Raw genomic sequence first — 22,030 nt, 5'->3', positions numbered from 1 at the left:
TCTAAAAYTTGGCCCTTAAAAATCTGGCTAGGAACCTGAAAGCTGTCAGAAGATTATATAATATCTGCCTGATTCTGCTCTGGGTGTGATTTCCAGCCACAAGTTCCTTTGCCTCCAGAGCACTGTGTTGGTTTACAGTGAGTGCAAGGAGAAAACCTACAAATGAATTGCTCTCTGCAGTCATCAGGCTCAGGTGCTTGGAGCTGGAGCTGCCAGTCTGTACTGGGAGGAGGTCCAGTTTATACTGGGACAGAAGCCAGGAGGTCCAGTTTATACTGGGAGAGAGGCCAGGAGGTCCAGTTTGTACTGGGAGAGAGGCCAGGAGGTCCAGTTTATACTGGGAGAGAGGCCAGGAGGTCCAGTTTGTACTGGGACAGGGGCCAGGCTGTACCCTGGGTTATTTCTCGGGACTCAGAGCATCAGTAAGGTCCTGTCTTAGCACTGAGTAAGTCAGTGAATGTCACAGACCACCTTCAGCCTCAGAGCATCTCCAGAGGTGCCTCTCAGCTGTTCTGTGGCTCTGGGCAGTGATTCTGCTGGAATCCATACAGGGAAAGGCACATGGGTTGCTGCCACCTGCAAATGGGAAATGGGTTTGGCTGGGCAGCCTTGGGCTCAGGAGCTGGAGTTGGATGTGTGAGGATTACTGCTCATGTGCCAGAGGAGTGTTTTCTCAGCAGCTTGGCATCCCCATGTCTGTGAAATCCTCAGCTGACCAGGCAGACCGTGTTACATTTATCTTTCTGAGTAAAAGAGTCATTTTAACCTGCCATTTAAATGAGAAATTAATCAGAGRCAGGCTTACCCAGATTTATAATCCCTCTGGTCCTAGTAGCAGATAAGGTTCCACTAAACCTGTAAGAACCTGTCYTTAACCATCTCATGGGGAGTGAGAGGTTACATTTTGGATGGTTTTGTGAAGGCTTCACAATGAACTGGGATCCACCTCTCCTTTATCAGCAACAGCTGCAATAATCCCACTGCTCCTTGGAACACAGGTTATGCTGCAGCAAKCCCTGGTGTTCATCAGCAGTGTCCCAAAAGAGATGCCCTGGCATCTCCAGTGTCCTAAGGCAAGTTACCTGTGTCATCCAGARATAAATGATGTGACATTTCCATCAGAGGGCAGGACAGTGACTCAGGCAGTTCACTTCTTTCAGTGAWAGGTCATACCTCAGTTACCAGAGTKCTGGGAGGGGAAATTGGTTGAGGCTTGAGCTGCTGAGGATGATTTCAGTGAAATTTTTCTCCTTGGCTTGCCTGGTACATCGAGGCCTTGATGCTTATGGGAATAATTATTTATTGTAGTTGGGCTTGACTCCTAGAGGTGCTTCATGCCTGACCTTCTGCCTTGCATATGTCCTGTGAAATGAAATTCYATTTGAGTTATGCTGGCTGTCTCCTGGGCATTAGTGAGATTTAGAGGGTGAAGGTGGGTGCCAGTCCTCTCCTAGGTTTGGTAATCCTGAAGTCCCTGCTCCTCTTTGGAAGATGTTGAGCTTGCACGATGGGATATGTGCCAGAGAAGCAGGAATGGAGCTGCCCAGACAGATCCTGAGGGAGATGGTTGGGTCAAGAAGCACAATCAGCTCGTGTCCATCCCAGGGCAAGCAGGAAATGACATTCTTCCCGCGAAGAACGAAAAGTAACACCGTGCCTTTCTCATTCTGTAAGGTTGAAATCAGCCTTCAAAGCAGTTTCCAGCCAGGGATGAAATTAGAAGTGGCCAACAAGAGCAATCCAGACACGTACTGGGTGGCTACCATCATCACCACCTGCGGGCAGCTSCTGCTGCTCCGCTACTGCGGCTACGGGGACGACCGCAGGGCAGACTTCTGGTGTGAYGTGATGACAGCAGACCTGCACCCCGTGGGCTGGTGCACGCAGAACAACAAGGTCCTGATGCCTCCAGATGGTGAGTTCTGCCTGTTTTTGTTGGGGTTGGGCTGTGGGTTAATGCCMGGGTTGCTGGTTGGTTTGGGATGGGCGCTCTGGGTGCTCAGCTGGTGATGGGTGATGCTCAGCTGGTCCCCATGGGTCACTGGGTGGTTCAGTTTGCCAGTCAGCCTCCAGAAAAGGCACTTTTGCCCTAGTTGATAATGACAGAAGGCACTTCATAGGGAGCTGTCTTCTTACTGCTGAGCTGTAATGCTGCGATTTTCACTTTGGGGWGAAAACCATCCTGTTCTTGTAGAATGGAGGGGTGAAATACAAGAGTGAGAAGAAACTAAAATAAGCAAGATCAGTTTGGGTGTAACCAAAATCAGAAATTGACTTTTTGCACTCGGAATTGTTTTGCCCTGAAAGTTTAAAACCTTCCACTGCCACATTCTGGCAGCTCTTAATCCCAGTGGCAGGTCCAGGTGATTGAAGATAGCAAAATTTGGTTGTTATTGATGAGGGTATGTCCTGATTTTCAGCTCTTAGGTGCACAAAAGCTGAATGCAAGTGTTGTAGGTTCCTGARTGGCCCATGTGGAGCAGTTTGTTAATAATAGAATTTGATCCCCAGTGTATGAGAGTACAAATATATATATATACTAAAAAAAAGCATATAGGCTATGTGCATCAGCAAAGCAGCTGTGTATCCTTGCTACTGCATAGCTCCAGGCAGAGTTATGTTGTCAGTGTTTCTCCTAAGTATTCCTGCCATATATCCCATTTATTCTGGATCAAGGGAAGAAGAGATGAGTATTTAGCCTCTAGCGTGTGCATGCATTTAGAAAAGGCTCATTTAAGAATTCTGCCACTGAAGTTACTCTTTTCCTTTCTGCTGCATCTGACCATTGAAAACAGTGCATGTGTGATTTCTCCTGGAGAAGTGTTCCCTGATTTCTCCCTGAAGTGAGCTGTAAACACAGTATTTGAGTCAAAGCTGACATTATTGTCTTGCAAACGCCCAACTCTGAGCTAAACTTATTTTGTTCTGATCTATRTGTTTTGAATAAACACAAGATTGATTGCTTCGAAAAAAGAAGAAGACTCAAAGCTAAATATGGCTGAGAAATCTGTTGGCTTAGCACCAATAAATCAAACTGATGTGAGAGGGGTGAGGTATTTTATTTTATTGGCCTCTTAAACTACATTTTATTATGTGGATTACAATCACCAGAAGGGTGTACAGTTCTGCAGACTAAATCTCAGAATGTGAGGGTCAGCGAGGGTAAGAGAACTCACTGAATGTCATGATAGAAAATAACAACTCCCTTATAACTGGAAGCAACTGCTTTTCATGGATCTGTTGGAATTTGCTCTTTGGATTGTGGCTGCTCAGTGTGAATTGCTGTGCTTGAGTGACTTCAAGTGTGCAGTGTGTCCCCCAGTCCCTTCTCTGGTGTATGATATTACTGTACATCAGGGTCCAAAATTTGGACAACTTCCCTGTTGCTTTTGTTTGTTTGTTTATTTGTCCCCCACTCCCATTCTCTGTGTATAAACTTGGTTGAATATATCATAATATAAATTTCAGAAAGAATGAATTAAGTGCATGGGTTGGTTTTTTAGAAGAGTTTTTTAAGCATTTAAGAGCTTGGTTCCCAATTTGAAATGAGGCATCAAAAATGCCCAAGAAGATCTGAGCCTTCAGGACTTACGGAATGCTAGAAGAGAAACTGATATTCTCGGTCAGCTCCGTGTAGATTTTTTTAAACCTCTTTATCATCAYACTAAATTTTGTTGTCAAGCCTTAGGGACAAGCAAAAACCAGCCTTAAATTACCTGGACCCCTTTCCAGGTTAGAATGAGTGAATCTGTTGGCAGGACCATGCAAACAGYATGGCCAGGGCTGGTTATCTGTCCTTAGGCTTTAATTTTAATCAGGAGCTGAAGGCTTTGGTTAAAAAGCAGATTTGCCAAAATGGGCTTGTTTTACAGCCAGAATGACAGCGCTGGGACAGTGCTCTGTGTCTGCTTAATGAATCAGGGTGGACTGATCGGTGCTCATCTCATTAATGTGATGCCAGACAAGAATGGTAGAGCGATGGGACAAAGAATTTCATTAGATGGCAGAGAGATGCAACAAAATGGGCTGGTTCAGTCCAGCAGATCAACAGAACTTGATTTAAAATCCGGCACAGACAGAGCTTTTAAGGGCAGCTGGCAAATAATTGTTGTTTATGATCCAAATGGAAGGAAGTTGATTAATTTACAGACTGCTCACTGTTATTTATGGGGTGACATTAGTGTTGCATCATGGTGCCTGTGTGTGGCCTGTGAGTAAAATGTCATGTTCTGTCCTMCTGTGACGTGATGGTGCAGTCACTAGATCAGGACTGCCCCAGCCAGATAGCTGAGGTGACAATAAAATGTCTTGGTTGGTGGCAGGATGGTGTGAGTGCACGTGTGTCTGTGAGCCTCACCTCCAACCCCTCCTCCGCAGGAAATCAAAGGAGTAAAATCGTAGTTACTTCAAGCTTTSCCATTAATTATATTTTTCTCATTACAAATCGGTGTGTAATTTGAATTGCAAACTCAACTATCCTGGCAGAATAGATCTGTTTACCATTCAAAGCAAAATGAAAATTATTTAAATTAGTTAATATAGAACTCATTTGAATGAATTGGATGTTTATTCATGAACTAGCTGAGGCAAGTGTGAAGCTGTCCTTATGGTCTGCAGCTTTGGCACTGATCAGCTCTAATGTCACGTCCTGGGACAGAGATTTCTTCTTTATTGCATATTAACTGTGGTGTAAGCAGTGGGTAACTACTGCCTGATGTAGCTGAGTGTGAAATTTTCAGCCCTCCTGACAAGGCCCTTCAGCAATTGTAATTCAGATGAGGAAGGACAACCTGTTCTGAGTTCACTGGCAGGGCTGTGGTGGTRTAGGAGGCTTTGTTTCCTGCCATGTAAGGCAGGATATATAGAATTTCCATATATATATTTTTTTTATTTTTTTTCCCCATCAGTTAGTTAGAATTTYCCCATTTTATCAGCCTGCATGGGAACAGGGACAACATTTATCCCCTCCTGTGTCTTACCCAAACATTGTCTTCCTCCTCAGCAAAGTGCAGTTGAACATCCTTCATTCCTTGGAGATGTTCTACCCATTGAACACTAAAAATTTAAGCCTAACTAAACTTTCCTAACTAGTAAAATGAAAAAAAGGTGTCTCTCCTCCTTTAGCCTGCTCRTTTCCATGTGCTGTTTTCCTCTGCTGGTGACAGTTGAGTCCACGGACACATCCACCATCGGGTGCAGGAGCGGCGTGGAGAACCTGACAAGTGTAGCAGCTAAATTATTCATTGTGAAAGAGCAGGGACACCCTGTGATTGGCACCCGGGGGCTTTTTGTGCAGATTGCAGATTCACAGCTGAGCCAACAGAGCCCAGTCCCTCCTGGCACTGCTTTAATGCATCCTGGGATGAGCTAAAGCCACCGGACGATGGGGTTGTTGTTGTTGTGTGTGTACATTTGTAATTTTGGTGTCTCTGCTGTGATGCTGTTGACAGATGGAAATTCAAACAGGGCTTTTCTGTGAGCTGGAGGCTGCTTGCTGTGCACATGGGGAGTTTGGGGATGGAAGGAAACACAGCAGGGAGGGAACCAGGTCTATATTTTGATTTTGCAGTGGACTGGTGCGGGTGGGAAAACCTCTGAACGCTGGCTGTGCCCGGGCTTGGTGGCCAAGATGATCAATCACACCTTGATCCTGTGTGGGAAAACAGCATTTCCTTCTCTGTTGCATCAATACAAGGAGGATTAAAGCTCAAAAACCTCATCTAGGGTGAAATAACTTTCATAGTGCTGAGCTTTATAGAGTTTAATCATCAAATGTATGTGGACAGCATTTTGTGTGCTCAGGCTTTCTGTGAAGGCAAACACCAAAATTTGTCACTATTTGCTCCAGGTTTTCGTGCTTCTCRGGGGTGAGATAAACTCCTATCCCAGATCTAGGCAAAGAAAGGAAATTTCACTGTGATTCCAAATGCTGGATCACATTCTGGGCAGGCTGTGATTGAAAAGGGAGATAAAACTTCAGCCACAGCAAACTGGGTTGCCTTCAAATGACAACTTGCTGCTTTTTTTTTTTTTTGTTTGTTTGGTTTTGTATATTACCTGAATCTTATCACATAGCAAAATCCTGCTCTTGAAGGTCACTGATGTAAAGGAGGGGAGAAGTGGATCTGTTTGAATGTGTCACATTTACATCATGATGGTTCTGAATGGCCAGAAGATGGTCTGCTGTGCTGCAGTTGTGGATTTGGTGTTGTTCCAAGGTACACAGAAGGCTTTTTTGGAGGGTCCCAGCTCAGACTGGTGGTGGTGTGACCCATACTTGGCTTTCAGCATCATTATTGGAGGTCTCTCATGGCTGCAAAGCTTTTCCATGGGGTCTTGAAAGAGGAACACAGACCACAGAGATRTTTCTGACAATGGATGAGGGCATCCAGAGCTTCCCCTGCAGAAAACACAATAAATATTGTTGTTTCCTTAAATGAAGCCATCTTTCTCTTGGTAACCTCATCCCAGAGAAAGKAAAAATTAAACTGTGCCTGCAGGTCTGTGATTACAGCTCAGGTAGGGTGATTAGATGGGCAGGATGGACTTCTCCTTTTATTTTTGCCAGGAGTTGGCTCATCTCCACCAATCCACCTGACATGAGTTTGCTTTTCTGCTGATATGGAGAGCAGATCTAGCCCTGGTTTAGCTCCTTCACCTGAAATATTGCTTCCTGAGAGCTTGAGGCTGGAGAAAATAAGTAGGCATTCACTGAGCTTATGCTGTTTTACATCAGCTAAAGAACTGGGCCCTCGAGCCAAGTAAAATGAAACTCGGAAATCTTCTTTGGCAGGTTGCACTGTCAAAGACTGTGGATGTTTCTAAAGCAGTATACAGGGCTGTTTTTTAAAATCTCTGCCCAATCTTTATCCTATTACTCTGTCAAAACCGAGTTTAGACTAACCTAATGTAAATAGATGGCAGGATTTCTTTATTTTAAATGCTGCAAATGACTCCCAGTGCAGTGTTTTATGTGTGCTTTTCAAGTCGGCTTTAGCAGGCTATTAATTATGCAGGGGTGACGTTAGCATAAATAACTAGTCAGCAAATAAATGTCAATTAAATATTCTATTAGCATAGTAGGCAGCTTTATGCATTGGCATAGAACATTTAGCAGATTATACTTAACGAGCATATAAAAAAATAGCATTTTTTGTCCTCAGCTCTCCTGATGACGGCAAAGGGGAGGAGAGGAGGAAAAAATGCTGGCTTTGGCTGAAGAGCTAAGGGGTTTGGGACTGAAATTTGCTGTAGCAGGAGTCAAGTCAGTTGACTGTGGTGTATCTTGGGAGTTTCCAGGAGCTGGAAGTCACTGGAGCATGTCATGGCTTGGCATTTCCCCCCAGCCCTTCGTAGCCTTTTGCAGACTTGCTCCCCAGAAAAAAAATATACTTTCATTACAGCTCCCTCAATAGTTTTTCCTTGCCTTYCCTGATGTGGCTCAAATCCCTCAGTCTGGGATGTGCAAATTCAAGAGTTAGCCCAWGGCTTRTGTGGCATCAGGATAATGTTGTCTYSATAGGGAAAATGGTCTTTTCACTGCTGTGCGAAACTGCAAATCTTTTGCATGTGCTGCTGGCTTTAGTTACTTTCAAAAGACTTAATATTGCCAAGTGAGGCCCTTTTTGGGGTAAACTGAGAGTAGCAGGCCCCCACGTGTCTTTTGGGAATGTAATTAATTGTTGAGCTACCGTGTAAATGTGGCACAGCCTGGCCAGTGGGTTGGGCTCTGCGAGAAGTTCGAGTTGTAGACTTTACCAAATGAAGTGGGTTTTGATCATCTTCAGCTCTGCTGGACATGGGGTCAAAATTTTCTGTTTTGATTTTCCTTTTAATGCAGTTTTTCAGGTCTAGAGGCATAACTGYAGAGAGCCTTGCAGGGATGAGATGCTGCTGAGTTTATTCGGTGGAGTGGGGAGTAAATTATTTATCCTGATGTTTCAGTTGTGGAACTCAAAGAAACACTTCCTGAGTGGGAAATGTGAGGTGTGCATTGCTCTGGGTTTAGCTGGGACTGCTGTGATGGAGGAAATAGAGGGGAAAAAACAGTATTTGGGTAAACAGAGGTGTTTTTGTTTGAAGTGTTTTGGAGAGTGTGGTAGAAGTRGCCCTTAGGAACACACACAGGACTCCCAGCCTTTGCTCTGCAGTGGTTCTGCAGTGGCTTTGGGGTTCTGTTAAAGGGCAGAGCTTTCCTTGAGGTGAAACCTCGTCAGCTGGGGTCACTTTTCGTGTTTCTCCTTGCGTATTTGCTGGAGCTGGCTTAGAAAAGTTCCTTTTTCCTCTTCACAAAAACATTAATTCAGAGCGACTGCTTTGTACTCACCAGTGTTTTTCGTTTGGGGACAAAGTCAGTGTTTTTCCCCTCAAAAACGTCARGATGGTTGTCTTTGGGATTAAACACCCAAAATAGGTCTTGAGCTGCAGCAGTGGGTGCCAGTCCCTCCTTGTCCTTTTGCCTGAGTTGGACTTTGTCTCAGGAGGTTTTTTTCTCTGTGTTTGCTTTGCTTTCATCCTGAGATTCTTCTCCTTGATGCCCCACGAGATGCTCCCATGCCTGGGAAACCCAGCCCTTGCTGTGGATCAGGCATTTGGAAAACCAGAACCGTGCAAGATTGTTTAGTTTTCCGGTGGAAAAAAGAAAGCCCAGAGCTTGCACGTGAAGTAGGCTGTGTTTATTAAAAGCAAGAAAAGAAACACACTTTAATCAAAACCTAATTTTCCAGTAAGAAGCCGTTTCAGCAGAAACATGCCCAGCAAGCCTAGTTTCCAGGGACAACGACATCTGCTTGTGCTCTGTTTATATTTATTTATTTTCACAAACAAATGGAGGAAGGGAAACAGGATCAGGCTTTACCAGAGAGCCAGGAATGTGGGCAGTGACTGTGGGCACTAAAACTGCCCAGAACTCTGCAGTGCACCTGAAGTGCCTGTCCAGCATCTGTATTTGGGTGCTTTTTTTGGTCATGGAATCCAAGAATGGTTTGGGTTAGAAGGGATCTTTCTGATCATCTCATTCCACCCMGTGCCATGGGCAGTGGCTCCTTCCCCAGAGTAGAGAGTTATCAAGGATAATTGGGAAAAATCAGATTTGGCATTCACCTAGATTAGATATCGATGCAAATCCTTACAGGAGTGACAGTGTCACTGATGCAGTTGTCCCCCTAATGCAAATCCTGGATTTTTACAGACTTAGAGGTGGAAAATACTTCTCATCTGTAACTACAGCCTGTCCTCGTTCCTGTACTGGGCTGAGCCGTGTAGTCAGCAAACCCKCTAAAAAAATATTGCTTAGTTTTACAGCTAACAGTGGGGATAATGCAGCAGTGTTTGCTCTGGTGTGTTATTAACCCAACTCGGAGCATGGGTTTAATCTGGAGGTTGGCTGGCAGCCAGGGAAGGGTTCAAAAAGTGGCTCACCAGTGGATGAGGTTTGAGAGCCAACAACACACATGGTCCTGCTGAAATGAATCCACTCTCTGCCTGCTTTTCCCTTGCTTGGGTGGACTTTCTGTCCTGAGTTCCATCTCCACGTGCTGCTGCCTTCCTCAATAACTGAGTGATGCTGCTGTAAAGCAGCTGGAYGGTTTGCAGCATCCTCAGGGTCCCTTTTGGGTGGTGCAGGGAGGGCTGAATGATGAATCCTGTTATGATTAAAGCAGCAGCACCTTGTGTATGAGCAACAGCAGARCTGGGGATCAGGGATATTGCAATGAAAACTGAAAGCTTAATCCTTTTATAAACAGTCTGGAGGGGGGAGAAAGAAAAGCAGTGATTTTCGGGGACTTTGACAAGTTATAAATATATCCTGAGTGAAACCAATAGTGTGGAGCTTTATGAAAGATTTAATGAATGAATATTTCATGCCCACATGGTGCTTCTTCTGTAACGTGTGCTGTTGGTAAAAAGCAATAAACAAAGAACCTCCTTCAGGGTTTGTTTGGGCTTTTAAATTAAACTAATTTAATCAACTTTTTCAGTCAAGCTTGATATTAGTTCATTTCTGTACACAGCACTGTACTGRGTTCTGTTTGTTTTCTCCTGATACCTGTTCCGCCGTTTGGAAGATGCTTGAATATCAAAGAGTGATTCATTTCATCCTGCCTTTCTGGTGCATCTGGGTTTTCAAGGCACAGAGCACAGTTCCCACTTTTTCTTTTTCCTAAAACCTGAGGATCCATCCATCCTCTGCCATCACAGCTGGAGGTGTCACAGGACTCCAGCTGGGGTCATTATCCAGCAGAAAAACCACTTGAGCACGTTGGTCATTTCTGATTGTAAGAAGGAAGGATTTTTCTGGGTTTTGGAAGCCTTCAGCACCCAGTTTGCTGCTTCTTGAAGGACTGGAACTACCTCACAGTGCTCTGGAGTCTGAGCCCATGTGGCCAGTGAGGTTTGGACAGTTCTCCACTGGATATTAGAGATTCATGCAGGGAGATTGAAATTCTCCTYGAGCTCAGGCTCCTGGCTGGGCTGGGGCTTGGCTGTGCTGCTGAAGTTTCTTTATGGTTGGCTGTCATGACAAATGGCCAGGAGGAAATCAGGGTATGGATTAGCTCCGTATTCCCTGTCTTCTGCAATAATTCCTAAAAAATCCTTGGGGACCTGAGTTTTCCTGGGGAATGGCAGGACTGAAGCCAGTTGATGTTTTCACAGCTGGACCTGCAAGTGAAAAGCAATCGAGACACAGTAGGGAGATAAAAGCGAGGGTGATTGGAGGGGTAGAGTTAACTTTGGGAAGGCATCAACATGAGCTGAGGACCCTCTCAACCTCACACTTTGCATGGTAGAGTTGGTGTTGCATTCAGTGGGGCATTTCTTAGCTGCTTTTGCCATGAGAAGGAGCAAAAGTACTTTGCTTCTTTTTTTTCCTTTTTTTTTTTGGTTTGTTGGTTTTGTTTGTTTGTGGGGCTTTTTCGTTAAATTTTTTGGGTTGAGGTTTTTTTGGTTTGTTTTGTTCTTTCAGTTGGGTGGGGTTTTTTTTGGGTTTTTTTTTGTTTGTTTGTTTTTTTGTTTTTTGTTGTTGTTTTGTTTTTTGTTTTTTTCCGTGTGAAACCAGATGTTTTTGTAGTGGACAACTTTGGGAACTGAAATCTGTCCCTCTTGACTGGATAGAGTACGACCCCATGAGGTCTGTGTTACGTATGAGCAGGGCTTTGTGTTAGAAGAAGGGTTGTATTAGAAACTGTGAGGGAGTTTTGCTTGTCCAAACCCAAAGATCTCAGTTTCGTTTATTTTTGCAGTATTACTAGGCAATATGTGAGATTATATCTCTATGGATCAAAGCTCAAGCCCATTGCACGACAAAAGAGTTAAACTTTGGTGAAGAYTGATGGAACAAAACTCCTTACAAGGTTTGCTGAGCTGCAGCAGTTCACTTACCCAGTCCAAAATGTTGGCAGAACCAATTCCTGCAGCAGCTCCTGACATCCTGCATGGGAAGCTCATTTCAGGCTCTGTTCAGGATGATTGGAGCATTTGAGGTGAGCAGGTGAGACCCCACAGCTTCATCTCCTGTTGCTCGTGGCTCTGGTTACAGTCTGTAGGGTCACTCTGGAGCAGCATAGATGTTTGGATGGTGCCTTTGAGACCATTTCAGAAAAACATCTCCCTTTGAAAATTGCTGCAAAAAACTTCTTCCATCCATTGAATGTAATGGCAAAATCTTCCTTCCAAGACATTTAAATGGAAATTATTTCATAATCAGCCTCAATGAGGCTCCTAAAAAAAAAAAAAAAAGTTTTGGAAGTAGTGGCCCTGTTGCTCCAGTGACACCAACTCCTTGTTTGAGACCATGTGAATATGAAACAAAATGTACATCATATCCTGGGAAACGTACTCAGAAGCTTTGGAGCTAAAAAAACAAAAAAAACCACAGAAAAATGGGAGGATTGAYCCTGAAAGCATAACTGCGGGTGCAGATCACTCGTTTTTGGCCTTGACAACTTAATTAATGTCTGGCTGAATGTATTTTTAATAAAATATTCTTTAAAAATTACTAGTTTGAGAGATTTTTAAATAGTCATTTTTGGTAATTGCATTTAATTTCCCTTCCCTGGTCTCCTGTAATTTTCCCCAGAGGAGTTCTGGAATGGAAGTGCCACCTCAACTGCAAGACCMGACTTAGGTAATTAATGATATAATAGGTAAAACATGGTCAAACTTAATTAATCTCTATTGGAGACATCTGTGGAGACTGAAAAAAACCCCTGCCCTTCATGTTCTAAGTTGGACACGATTTTGGGTGTTTTTATTGGAGAAGGGGGTGATTTTTTTGTGCATTGGTTAGGGAATGGGAAGGGTGAAAGTAGCACAAGGGCCTTGATCCAGTTGAAGTTCACTTTTCTCCAGTGAACATTTTTTGGGATTCAATCCCTCAGTTTTGGGATTCAATTATCTCTTTCAGCCCAGAGCTGAGGGAGGATTTTCTGAGCTTTTTAAGGCCAAGGACAAACCAAAGTGCCCACGTTTTCAGTGCCACATTTTCAGCAGAGCATTCCTTCAGGTGCACCAGGGGCACCTCGGATTTGTGAGGAGCAGGCACGGAGTGGATTTGGGAAGCTGCTAGTGGCAGATGCAGGTGCCAGCATGRTCCCGGGCCAGCTGTGACTTGCACTCGATTTTTCCTTCATTATGCATGATAATTTGGGCTCCCAGTGGCCGTGGAAGGGGTTGGGTTCCTGGAGCAGAGCAGATGCTCCTGGAGCCCGTGGAGGTGGCTGATAATGCAGTGCGGAGGTTTCAGGGATGCTCCTGTAAAGCATTTGCCTGATGGCACTTAAAAATCAGTCCTCTAGCCMAAATACCCAATTTTATATCAGTTCTGGCCCTTCTGTGTGACTTTGGAAAACTTCTGCTGTGAATTCCCAAATAGTCTTTTTCTCTGTCTGTGTGTGTGTGTGTGCTCTCGCTTCTATTTGATTCTGGTCACAGAAGGAAAAAAAAAAAAAACCCAGACACACACATGAGCTTAAGGATATGTTGAAACCCTTCCTGATTGATGGTTTATTTTGTTTTGAGAGGCAGAGCATCCACCTCCTGCATTTGTAGCTAAAAAAAGCTTTTTTTCCCCACGCTGTCACTTGGGAATGAAGAAATGAGGGAAAAGTCAGTGTTTTTAGGCCATGGTGTAAAAATGTAGCTACTTCCTAAAGTGCTGGAGTTGATGTAGGAGATACACCCAGGCAAAACTTTGCCAAATTGAGGAAACCATCCTGCTCTGTGTTGTACCAGTTTTACTGAAGAGGCTGTGCCTTGATGAGTACAGAACTTAAAAAAGGGGAAATTCTGCAATTSTCCTGTGCCAGACACCTCTGGGAAAGTCAGTGAGGAGCCCCTGACCATGTGAAGCATCTACACCCTGAATATTTTGACTGCTGAAATGGTCTCTTCTGTAGATTACTGCTTTGCTTTGAGAAATTGTGCTGTTGCCCTTGACCTTGTCAGCCTGGATAGCAGCAGGTGGATCTGTGGGAAAGGCCCCTTCCTGTAGAACATAAAAATTGATTCAGAAAGAAAGAAGCCATAAAAACTTGGAGAAAACATTGTATGATGAAGATGAGATTAAGGGCTTGCAAACTAGTTGAATGAATCTGCACTGATATTTGATTTATCAGTGAAGGCATTTGGGTTCACTGGAGCATCATCACCTCCAGTCACAATATTCCAGGCTGATGGAGAAGCTCAAGTTTTATAATTCAGAGGAAATTTAGAGCATTGTGGAAAAGCTGCGCTTGTTTCAGGTCCTATACCACATTGTTATTCTCATTTCAGACGTTGCCTTGCATAATGYTCCACGTTGATCTCCAGTTCARRTTTAAACTCTTCRAAGTTCACGGGATGTTTTTGATCCYRGGGTTTATAGTCCGAGCCCTTTTTCTGCTTCCAAGGGAAGAAAACACATGTTCAGCAAGCACAAAGTGAGCCTTGATGGAGTATTCCTTTGATGGTGTTGTGATGATGATTATGAATTTACATTTTGTGCATAGGATGTTAAGCACCTCATGGGGCCTGGCTGTGCTTCGACTGTACCATTAATTTCGGGGAGGATGTGTGATGAATGTTCATCAGGCCCTCCAGGTTCTGATTTGTGGTGCTCACATCACGCATCTGAGAGGCTCTGGAGTGATTAAACGGGATTCAGTCRTTAGGAGCTGGCAATACAAATGTGATTAATTACAGAACGCAATGTAAATTGTGAAATGAGTTTGATGGGTTTTTTTTTTTTTTTTTGAAAACATATGTTTCTGCTTCATGGGGTGTCAGAAGTTGGAGTGGTGGTGAATGAGTSTTGTTTGCTGTTTCCATGATAATTTGGGAGAGTGCTGGGTCATGGCAATGGTTAGRTTTCCACTAATGTCCTGAGCTCTGGTTGTGAACAATGAAATTTGCGGAGAATCATTGGAAAATCCTTAAATTAGAGCTCATGASTCCAGCTTTGCTGTTTGTGCCTCACTAACGCAAGCACAGTGGCATCAACCTCCCCCTTGAGTCCTGCCACACTTTTCCAACAAAGGATCCCTTTGCTCTTGCCTCTGAAATGCATCTTGTTGTTGGGGTGTCAGGCTGAAACTGTTAATGGCTTGCTTTTTTCTTTAAAATCACTGCTGATGGAAAAAAAAAAATGGAAAAAAATTTGGAACGTACTGCCCAGAGAAGTTGTGGCTGCCCCACTCCTGGAAGTGCTCAGGATCAGGCTGGAGGGAGTTTTGAGCCACGTTGTTTAGTGGAAGGTGTCCCTGCCTGGTTGGATCTGGAGGATCTTTAAAGTTCCTTCCACTCCAAACCATTCTGTGATTCTAAAAAAACTCCCCCAATTTTAAGCATTAACCAAAACTTCAATCGTTTTTTATAGCTGGTGTTTCTTCTGTTGTGTATTAAACAATATAACCCAAACAGTAAACTTGAAAGCATCATCCCCACTCATTTTCTTCRTTCTGTAAAATACAGAAAATGAAAAAGAAACAGAATACCAACCCAAAATCACATTGGACATCACATCATTTTCTTGGGCATCACATCYTTCTATTTGTCTTCTATGTTTTGATGCTTTTATTTGTAGTGGATATTTGCTGTAGACTGTTGGCACTGCCAGGGGAAAAAAGAAACCGTAATTGTGCAGTGAAGTGGTTTATGCTTTATGTAAGAACATTGTRCTGCTGTAAATTTGTTGGGTTTTACAGAGCTGTCTCTGAAGAATATCCTTCAGAAAGTGACTGCAGGGTTTGGAAGTGRGAGAAGGCACTTAGTATGGGGGATAATTGGATGGAGTTTGGAGGTGTGAGGTCACAGCCCTGGGCAGGATATTTATGCTGCAGTGACGTCTCTGGACAGAGTGGCCCATAACTTTTAGGTGTTGTTATGCCACAGAATCCATTTGGGGCTGTGAGATCCCAAAGTCACAGGGCCTGGAGCTGCTTTTTGTGTCCATTGCCAAGACAAGCTGAGGGGAGAGTGTTCAGGATCAGGAAACCTCCAGATTTTCTTTCTTCCACTTTGTGGCATCAGTGACACTTGGGGCAATGCAATTTTATGTTTTGTGAAATTCGTGTGAATTTTATACCCAATTCATACCCAGTGCTGAAATTCATGTGAATTTTATACCCAATTCATACCCAGTGCTGGCATGGGCCAGTGTGTGCCCAGTAATGCCCAGAAATAGCCATTCAGGTCTGAACCAAGCTGGTGGCTGGCTTGCAGTAGTTGTGGCTGTGGTTAGGAATTCTGGCTTGGACAGGGATTTATCTAGAAATTCAGCATTTTGCTTTCTTGCCATGGTTTGTTTTTTTGGTGGGTTTTTTTTGGGTTTTTTTTTTTTTTTTTTTTTTTTTTTTTTTTTTTTTTTTTTTTTTTTTTTTTTTTTTTTTTTTTTTTTTTTTTTTTTTTTTTTCCCTCTTTCTTCATTTCTGGTGTGGAACTCATACAAAAGGAGCTGTGGAGTGCTGCAGGAAGGCTTTACCAGTGTGATGCTGGTCAAGCAGCACGAACATCCCCCTTGGTGGCTTTCAAAACTTATGAAATCAGGATTTTACAATTTTTTGTTACCTTTTTGCAGGATGTCTGTGCATTTCTGTCTACCTGCAGCAGCAAATCTCTGTGCCTGCCAAGATGACTGAATACTTTYTTGGTTTTCATCCAGAGGGTCAACAATTTGGAAGGACATAAGTGCAGGGAATCTGGTGTATGTACTTGWGTCTCAAATAGGTGAATTCATAACCTTCTTCTGCAGTCACACTCTGAGCTCTGATCTGGTTTTGCTCCTGAGCACTTTGGTTAAGATGCTGATTTTGCCTTGAAAGCAGCGCTCTTTCAATTTTCTCATTACTATTTTTTTATCTCTGTGGGTTAAAAACCGATGTAGAATTTACAATCACAATCCCAGGTTTCCCCCCCTTTATGAACACTCCTGAACTGCTGATTTGACAAGGCTTTCAKTAAGACTCCTGGGTCTGAAGATTGGGAGCTGGAGCTCTCAGTGCAATGATCCATCTCTTGTGAGCCCTGGGCACGGTGCTTAATGCACACAGAARGGAAAAAATAATCAGGGAATGTATGTGGAGGCTTGGGGTTAAGTGCCAGGAGCTGCAGAGTTTGGATGCTCATTTTCACAGCGAGCCATCACCCTAATGGACATTGATACTAATGATGGGGGAACCCCTGTGGTTATGTGGTGTGTGCAGAGCTTTCAAAATCCAGGCACTGCCTGGCTTTCAGAAATGCCTTTCAGGAGCTCTGTGTACAAATCCAAGATCATTTAAGTCAGCCATTCCCTGATTCCTTTCTAAGGCTGTTGTTGACAAYGGTGAAATTTAGTTACCTTAGTCCCTGGAATTGAGTTGGGCAGAGAGCAGTGTTATTGCTGTGTTTAARGAGTGTGCAGTTTCTGTTTGGGGAAGAAATTGTGGAGGAGTAAAACCACTTGTTCTGAGTGAAACGTTCTGGCTTTGGAGTTATGCTTCAGTTTTTTTCCTGATTTATCACAGAGGTAACTGGGACTAAAATGAGCCATTTTTACCATGTTGGATTTTATAGAAAAACCAGAATAATCAGCCTTCATTCATGCCTGCAGATACMAGGGAGCAGATCACTGACCCACTTAAAAATGGTTATGTTCAGAAGATGTTTTTGCATTCCCTTCCCAATTTATGGTGGTGTTAATCAGGATGGGTTTCGGTACCTAGTCCAGGTGGTGGCATTGGAGAATTGTGTTCCAGGTGAAATCAATGTAAAAACACCTTAAAAATAAATTATCACAGAATTATTTGGGTCGGAAAAGACTTCTTAACATCACCAAGTCCTCCAACCATTAACCTACTCTAAACAATACATGTATATACATATATATTGTATATAAATACATGGTAAATGCTCTAAACAGTTGAATGCTTCATCCTTGAATGCCACTCTGTTGAGGCTGGATGGCCATAGGTGCCTTTTTGTCATTCTGAGGCACCAGGTGAGTGAATTGGTTGCATCCCTTCAAGGTGAAGGGTGGGAAGAGATTAATTCCCCCCTCCTCATGCCTGTGTCTTTCTCAACTCTTCCCTCATTCCCATATTCTGAGGAAGAGCGGTGCTAAGTTTGGGTGATTCCAGGCTGGGTGGTGCTGATCTCACTCAGATGAAATTTTGAAACAAAGGGATGTGACAAGTGCAAGTGGAGCTGATGAATTTGCTGCTGTTCCTTTATCTGCATAATCTGATTGCAATTGATGGGTAATGCCACCAGAATAGAGCAGAGTCACTTCCCATTATCAGCACCCCTCTCCTTTTTATCCCCCTTTTTTTTTTAAATATTAAATACTTCAGTACAAGCCAAGTATTGACTGTGACTGAAGGCGGGTAATTAATCACAGTACTGATGAGTRGATCATTTACTGCTGGATGGGAACCCGAGGCTGTTGTACTTGTGGAGTTAGGGCAGGACGCTCTGGGTTTGTGGCACATGGGTCACTTTTGGGATTTTTAGGTAGATTTCTGTTCTGATCTTGGGCAGTTTGACTTGGAAGCAGAAAGCTGCAGCAGTGGGCTCTCAGAGGAGTGTGTCTGTATCCATAATGTTGTGTTTGGGGTGAAGACAGCTGGTCCTACTGCATGAGAGTGTCTTCTTCATCCTCCTGAGCTGCAGTGAGTTAATAGAGGGGATTTTTACAAGATTTTGTATAATTCAAAAATATAAATTGGTATAATAGTATCTGCTCACCCTGTCTGCACCCACTCATGCATTTCTCCCACAGCACCCCATAATTCCACCCTGCAGCTGGGTTGGAGTTGGTATCCAGTGCAAACTTCAAGAAATGAAAAAGCAGCTCCTGAACCACCCGCTGCTTTTTTTTTTATTGTCAAAAAAAGAGCAGTTAATTAAAGACTAGGGAAACCGGAGGGGAGCAGTGTGCCTGTCTGTGAAGGGCTCAAAGGATGTTAGGAAGTGAAGCGTCCTGTGGACAGTGAGACAGCTTCTTGCACGTAAACTTGCTTGTTTTGACCCAGACAATATAAGTAGATCATTTTTGGAAACCCTGAACGGCAGCAGGAAGGATAAAAGTCGCATTGTACTGAAATTCACTGTAATTGAATAGAGAAAACTGTAAGGGAGTTGTTCAGGTCTGAACTTAAAGTGTGTGTTCATGCTTTTCTCATTTTTTTCTTGTTCTCTGCTTTTTCTAATCAAGGACTGCTTTTTCATGCAGAGTTGGTCATGCAAGGATTAAAATCTGTGCGTTGGCCCTTTCTTGGGTCAAGACTATAAAAACTGCAGCATAATCTTCTCTTAGAAATGATTTTAGGATGGTTTGGGCAACCTGAAAAAACAGGTTATCTTGAAGACAACTAAAAAAGCATGCAGAATATTGTTATTAAAATAAGTAGCTCAYGTGGGCTAAACATTAATTTGAAGTTTGCATTTACTCAGTTTTGTTTTTAAAAAAGTGAGATAATTAAGAGCTGTAAGAGCAAGTAGATGAATCAGTGACCTAAAGGAGAATCTGCTAAGAGAATACAAGAGCGACACATTCTCCTACAGACACCACACTTGTTCATCAGCCTCTTGTAAATTCTCATGGATGGGACCACAGAGTCCTGCTGATCCAGAAATGTCTTTTAAACACCTTTATTCTTTGATGGACAGTTGCTTGTAACTCCTGGTTTCCATGAAAATCCTCTCTATATATTGTTTTTCCTTGAACACTTTCCCATTTAAGACACATATATAGAAGGCAGTGCCTGGCCTCTGAAGTTGGGGTCTCATGATATTTGTGGTTGCACCACAAGGAAATCAGATCAGCAGCTTTTGATGCACTTTCTTTTCTTTCCTGCACTGCATTTGCATTATTTTGTGATCCAGTTCCAATTGCAGAACTCTGCTGCTGTGAGAACAGAGGRCTGTTTGAAGTTTTACATAAGAAATTTGTTTGAAGATGTCTTTAGCCCCATTTGACTTTTTTTTCAGGGAGCCCACAAAAGAATTCAAAGCAAACAGTCATTTTTAATAAAAATTGCCGTTAAAGCACTAAATAGATTTTTAAAAAATGTTGATTTTACTTACTTTATTTTGTAACTACTTAATGGAGGATCTGGCTTTATAGGGTTGGCAGTGGAGTTGTTCCCCAGCCCTGAAGGTCTTGAGGAAGGTTCAGAAACAGCCTGAGCTTTTTGTTTAGGGGCACAGCAGCAGGGACAGCACTCAGCCCCCATCCTGTTTTCACATCCAGTCTGGTTCACAAGGATGTAAATAGTTCAGCAAGACGAATGGAAATGTGGGGATTCAACCGTTTCCTGTCAAAATGCTGTTTTATCAAAATGGAAATATTTTGTGAGAACATGTCAGTTTTGACAAATTGTTTTGATGGGTGAAGTCTAAACAAATTGTTTTAGCATTCTATGTTATTTTGATATAAAGACATCTCATTTCAACTCCATCATTTAGACCTTTATAACATAGTTACAACATTTATATGTTAATATTTTTGTAACTTATAAATATTGCATCAAATGTGTGACAACTTTAAAATAAAAAGAAAATGTCAATATTGCAAGCTTTCTATACTTTTGCAATATGCTGTTTAGCTTTTAAAAAGCTKCATATCTTATCACAGAGTCRCAGAATKATTTGGGTTGGAAGGGACCTTAAAGAYCCTCTTTTTYCAMCTCCCTGCCATGRTCAGGGCCACCTTCCACCAGACCAGGTTGCTCCAAGCCCTGTCCAGCTTTAATTTTCCTTTTGGGTGCCTGTAGCAGATCCCATTATAATGTCACCTGTCCCTGCTGGATGGAGGGATAAATTTTTTTTTTTTTTTGCTGCTCTTCATGTGCTCTCTTGCTCATCTCTGATCCTTCTTCAGGCTCTGGACATCTCTTCTGGCACCAGCAGCTTTAGTTTAGTGTATCTTAAATGTAAATCTAATATGCCTGAATATAAACTCTTGAACATCTTGAATTATTAGCTTAGAAAATTAATTTTTTATGAGATCATGGTATTTTAGTTTATTTCACAACAGAGTGAGAAAAATTTCCTGGGTCCTGCCCAGCTAGAATTCCTCTTGTTAAGGATTTTTGTTCATTCCAGTCCTAGGAAGGAGTTAAATTTTTAATGGTAAAAATAGTTGCCACACTGAGAGTGTTGTCACTTAGCAGATTAATCCAAAAGATCTTAAACCATTTTATAAAGCWGTTTAAGATGCTGTTCTTCACATATGAGAAAATTAAAACTGCTGTTTAGAGGWTGATGGGTTCCACTGGGGATTCTCCAGTGGAGGTGTCGACAGGTTGCTGGTGATCCTGAGTTATTAAAAAAAATAAACCCAATATGAAGAGTGTTTTGTTGTTTTTTGGTTTTTTGCTTGTTTTTTTTTAAAGTATGGATGAAAATGAGCATAATTTGGTGTTACTGTTTATTGGGCAAAGGTGTCCATGGGGCATGCTGAGGTGTTTCCAAGGAGTAGCTTATTTAGGTGCTGTATGCCTGTAAGTCATTTATGCTACCATTTCTTTATTTTACCAAATTCAGCAGTTCAGATCCCTGGGTCTTGTTCTTGTCAATCAAATGAGTGCCTTAGGGAGAAAAAAACAGCCATGAAAAGTAAAAAACAAACCATGTTCTTTCCATTGTCTTGTCGGTCTTTCAGATTTCAAGGTTTCTCCTGCACTTTGCAGTGTCCTGTTCTTGAAAAAAAATAAAAAAGAGAATGAGAGTTTTCATGTAAACCCATGACCTAAGAGGAGTGGCTTTCAGAAGAACTGCTAGGAAACTCRATAAAATCCCATGAGCTGCTAATGTGATAATAGCATCTCATATTCACTGAATGGAGTGCCCGTGCCTCAGTGCTGTCATGGGACTGCSAATGTGCTTTTAATCTCTTATTTCTCTGGAGAGGCAGATAAATCTGAGCCCATTATGTGCTGAGGCTGAGGCAGGGCACAGAGATTTATGGGGTTGCAGGGAGGAAAGCTGCTGTCCTGGCTCTCAGTAAGGCTGGAGGGGATGTGGTGATGTGGGATGTGCGTTACTCCAGAATTTCTTGCTGTTCTTGGGGTGGCTTTGGTGGTGCAAGGGAAAAAGAAAAGGTGGAATTGAGCAGCTGATGGGGAAAACTAGTTGTCCACTGATAAATGCTGATGGTCATCAGGCACTGACCAGCTGGCAGCAGCCCCTGCTCCTCAGGTGATGCCCTGGTGCTCAAGTTGGGAGCAGTTTGGTCCCGGAGTCTCCAGGAACAACTTGGGAAAATGAGGTCAAGGAGTAAAAGTGGAAAAATGGCAGTGGGTCAAAAGGGGAGAGAGGAATGGGAATCAGAGAGGTTGTGGGCAAGGTGAATTGAGTAGAGAAAAGTGGGAGGAATTTGAGGGATATTGGATATGATCCCTTTTTTTTTTTGGTGGAATTCTGCCCTCTGGGAGGGCAGCTCAGTTTTACTACCTGAATCTCAATGTGGAAAGGTTCTTTTTCTTTCTAATTTAAGAATTTGCTGTAATATTTGCCAAACTAGAAGGTGCAAAAGCATAACAAAAAAAGAAAAAACAAAAAGAAACCCCAA

The 22,030-nt window shown here is 42.8% G+C and overlaps 1 protein-coding gene across 1 annotated transcript in view; it reads left to right on the top strand.

Annotated features, from left to right (window-relative positions):
- The window catches only part of SFMBT2 (Scm like with four mbt domains 2), an 87,609-nt gene that overhangs the window by 5,907 nt on the left and 59,672 nt on the right, over positions 1 to 22,030 (top strand). The window contains exon 3 of the mRNA XM_057376634.1: positions 1,675 to 1,915. Within this exon, the coding sequence (XP_057232617.1) occupies positions 1,675 to 1,915 (241 nt within the window). The remainder of the gene's footprint in view (positions 1 to 1,674; positions 1,916 to 22,030) is intronic.

The sequence above is a fragment of the Malurus melanocephalus genome, unplaced genomic scaffold, assembly GCF_030028575.1.
Source record: "Malurus melanocephalus ecotype Western Australia unplaced genomic scaffold, MMel_1.1 scaffold_286, whole genome shotgun sequence".
In the NCBI taxonomy this organism is placed as follows: Eukaryota; Metazoa; Chordata; class Aves; order Passeriformes; family Maluridae; genus Malurus; species Malurus melanocephalus.
Note: the sequence above shows the minus strand (reverse complement) of the source record. Positions and strands in the feature narration are given on the sequence as shown.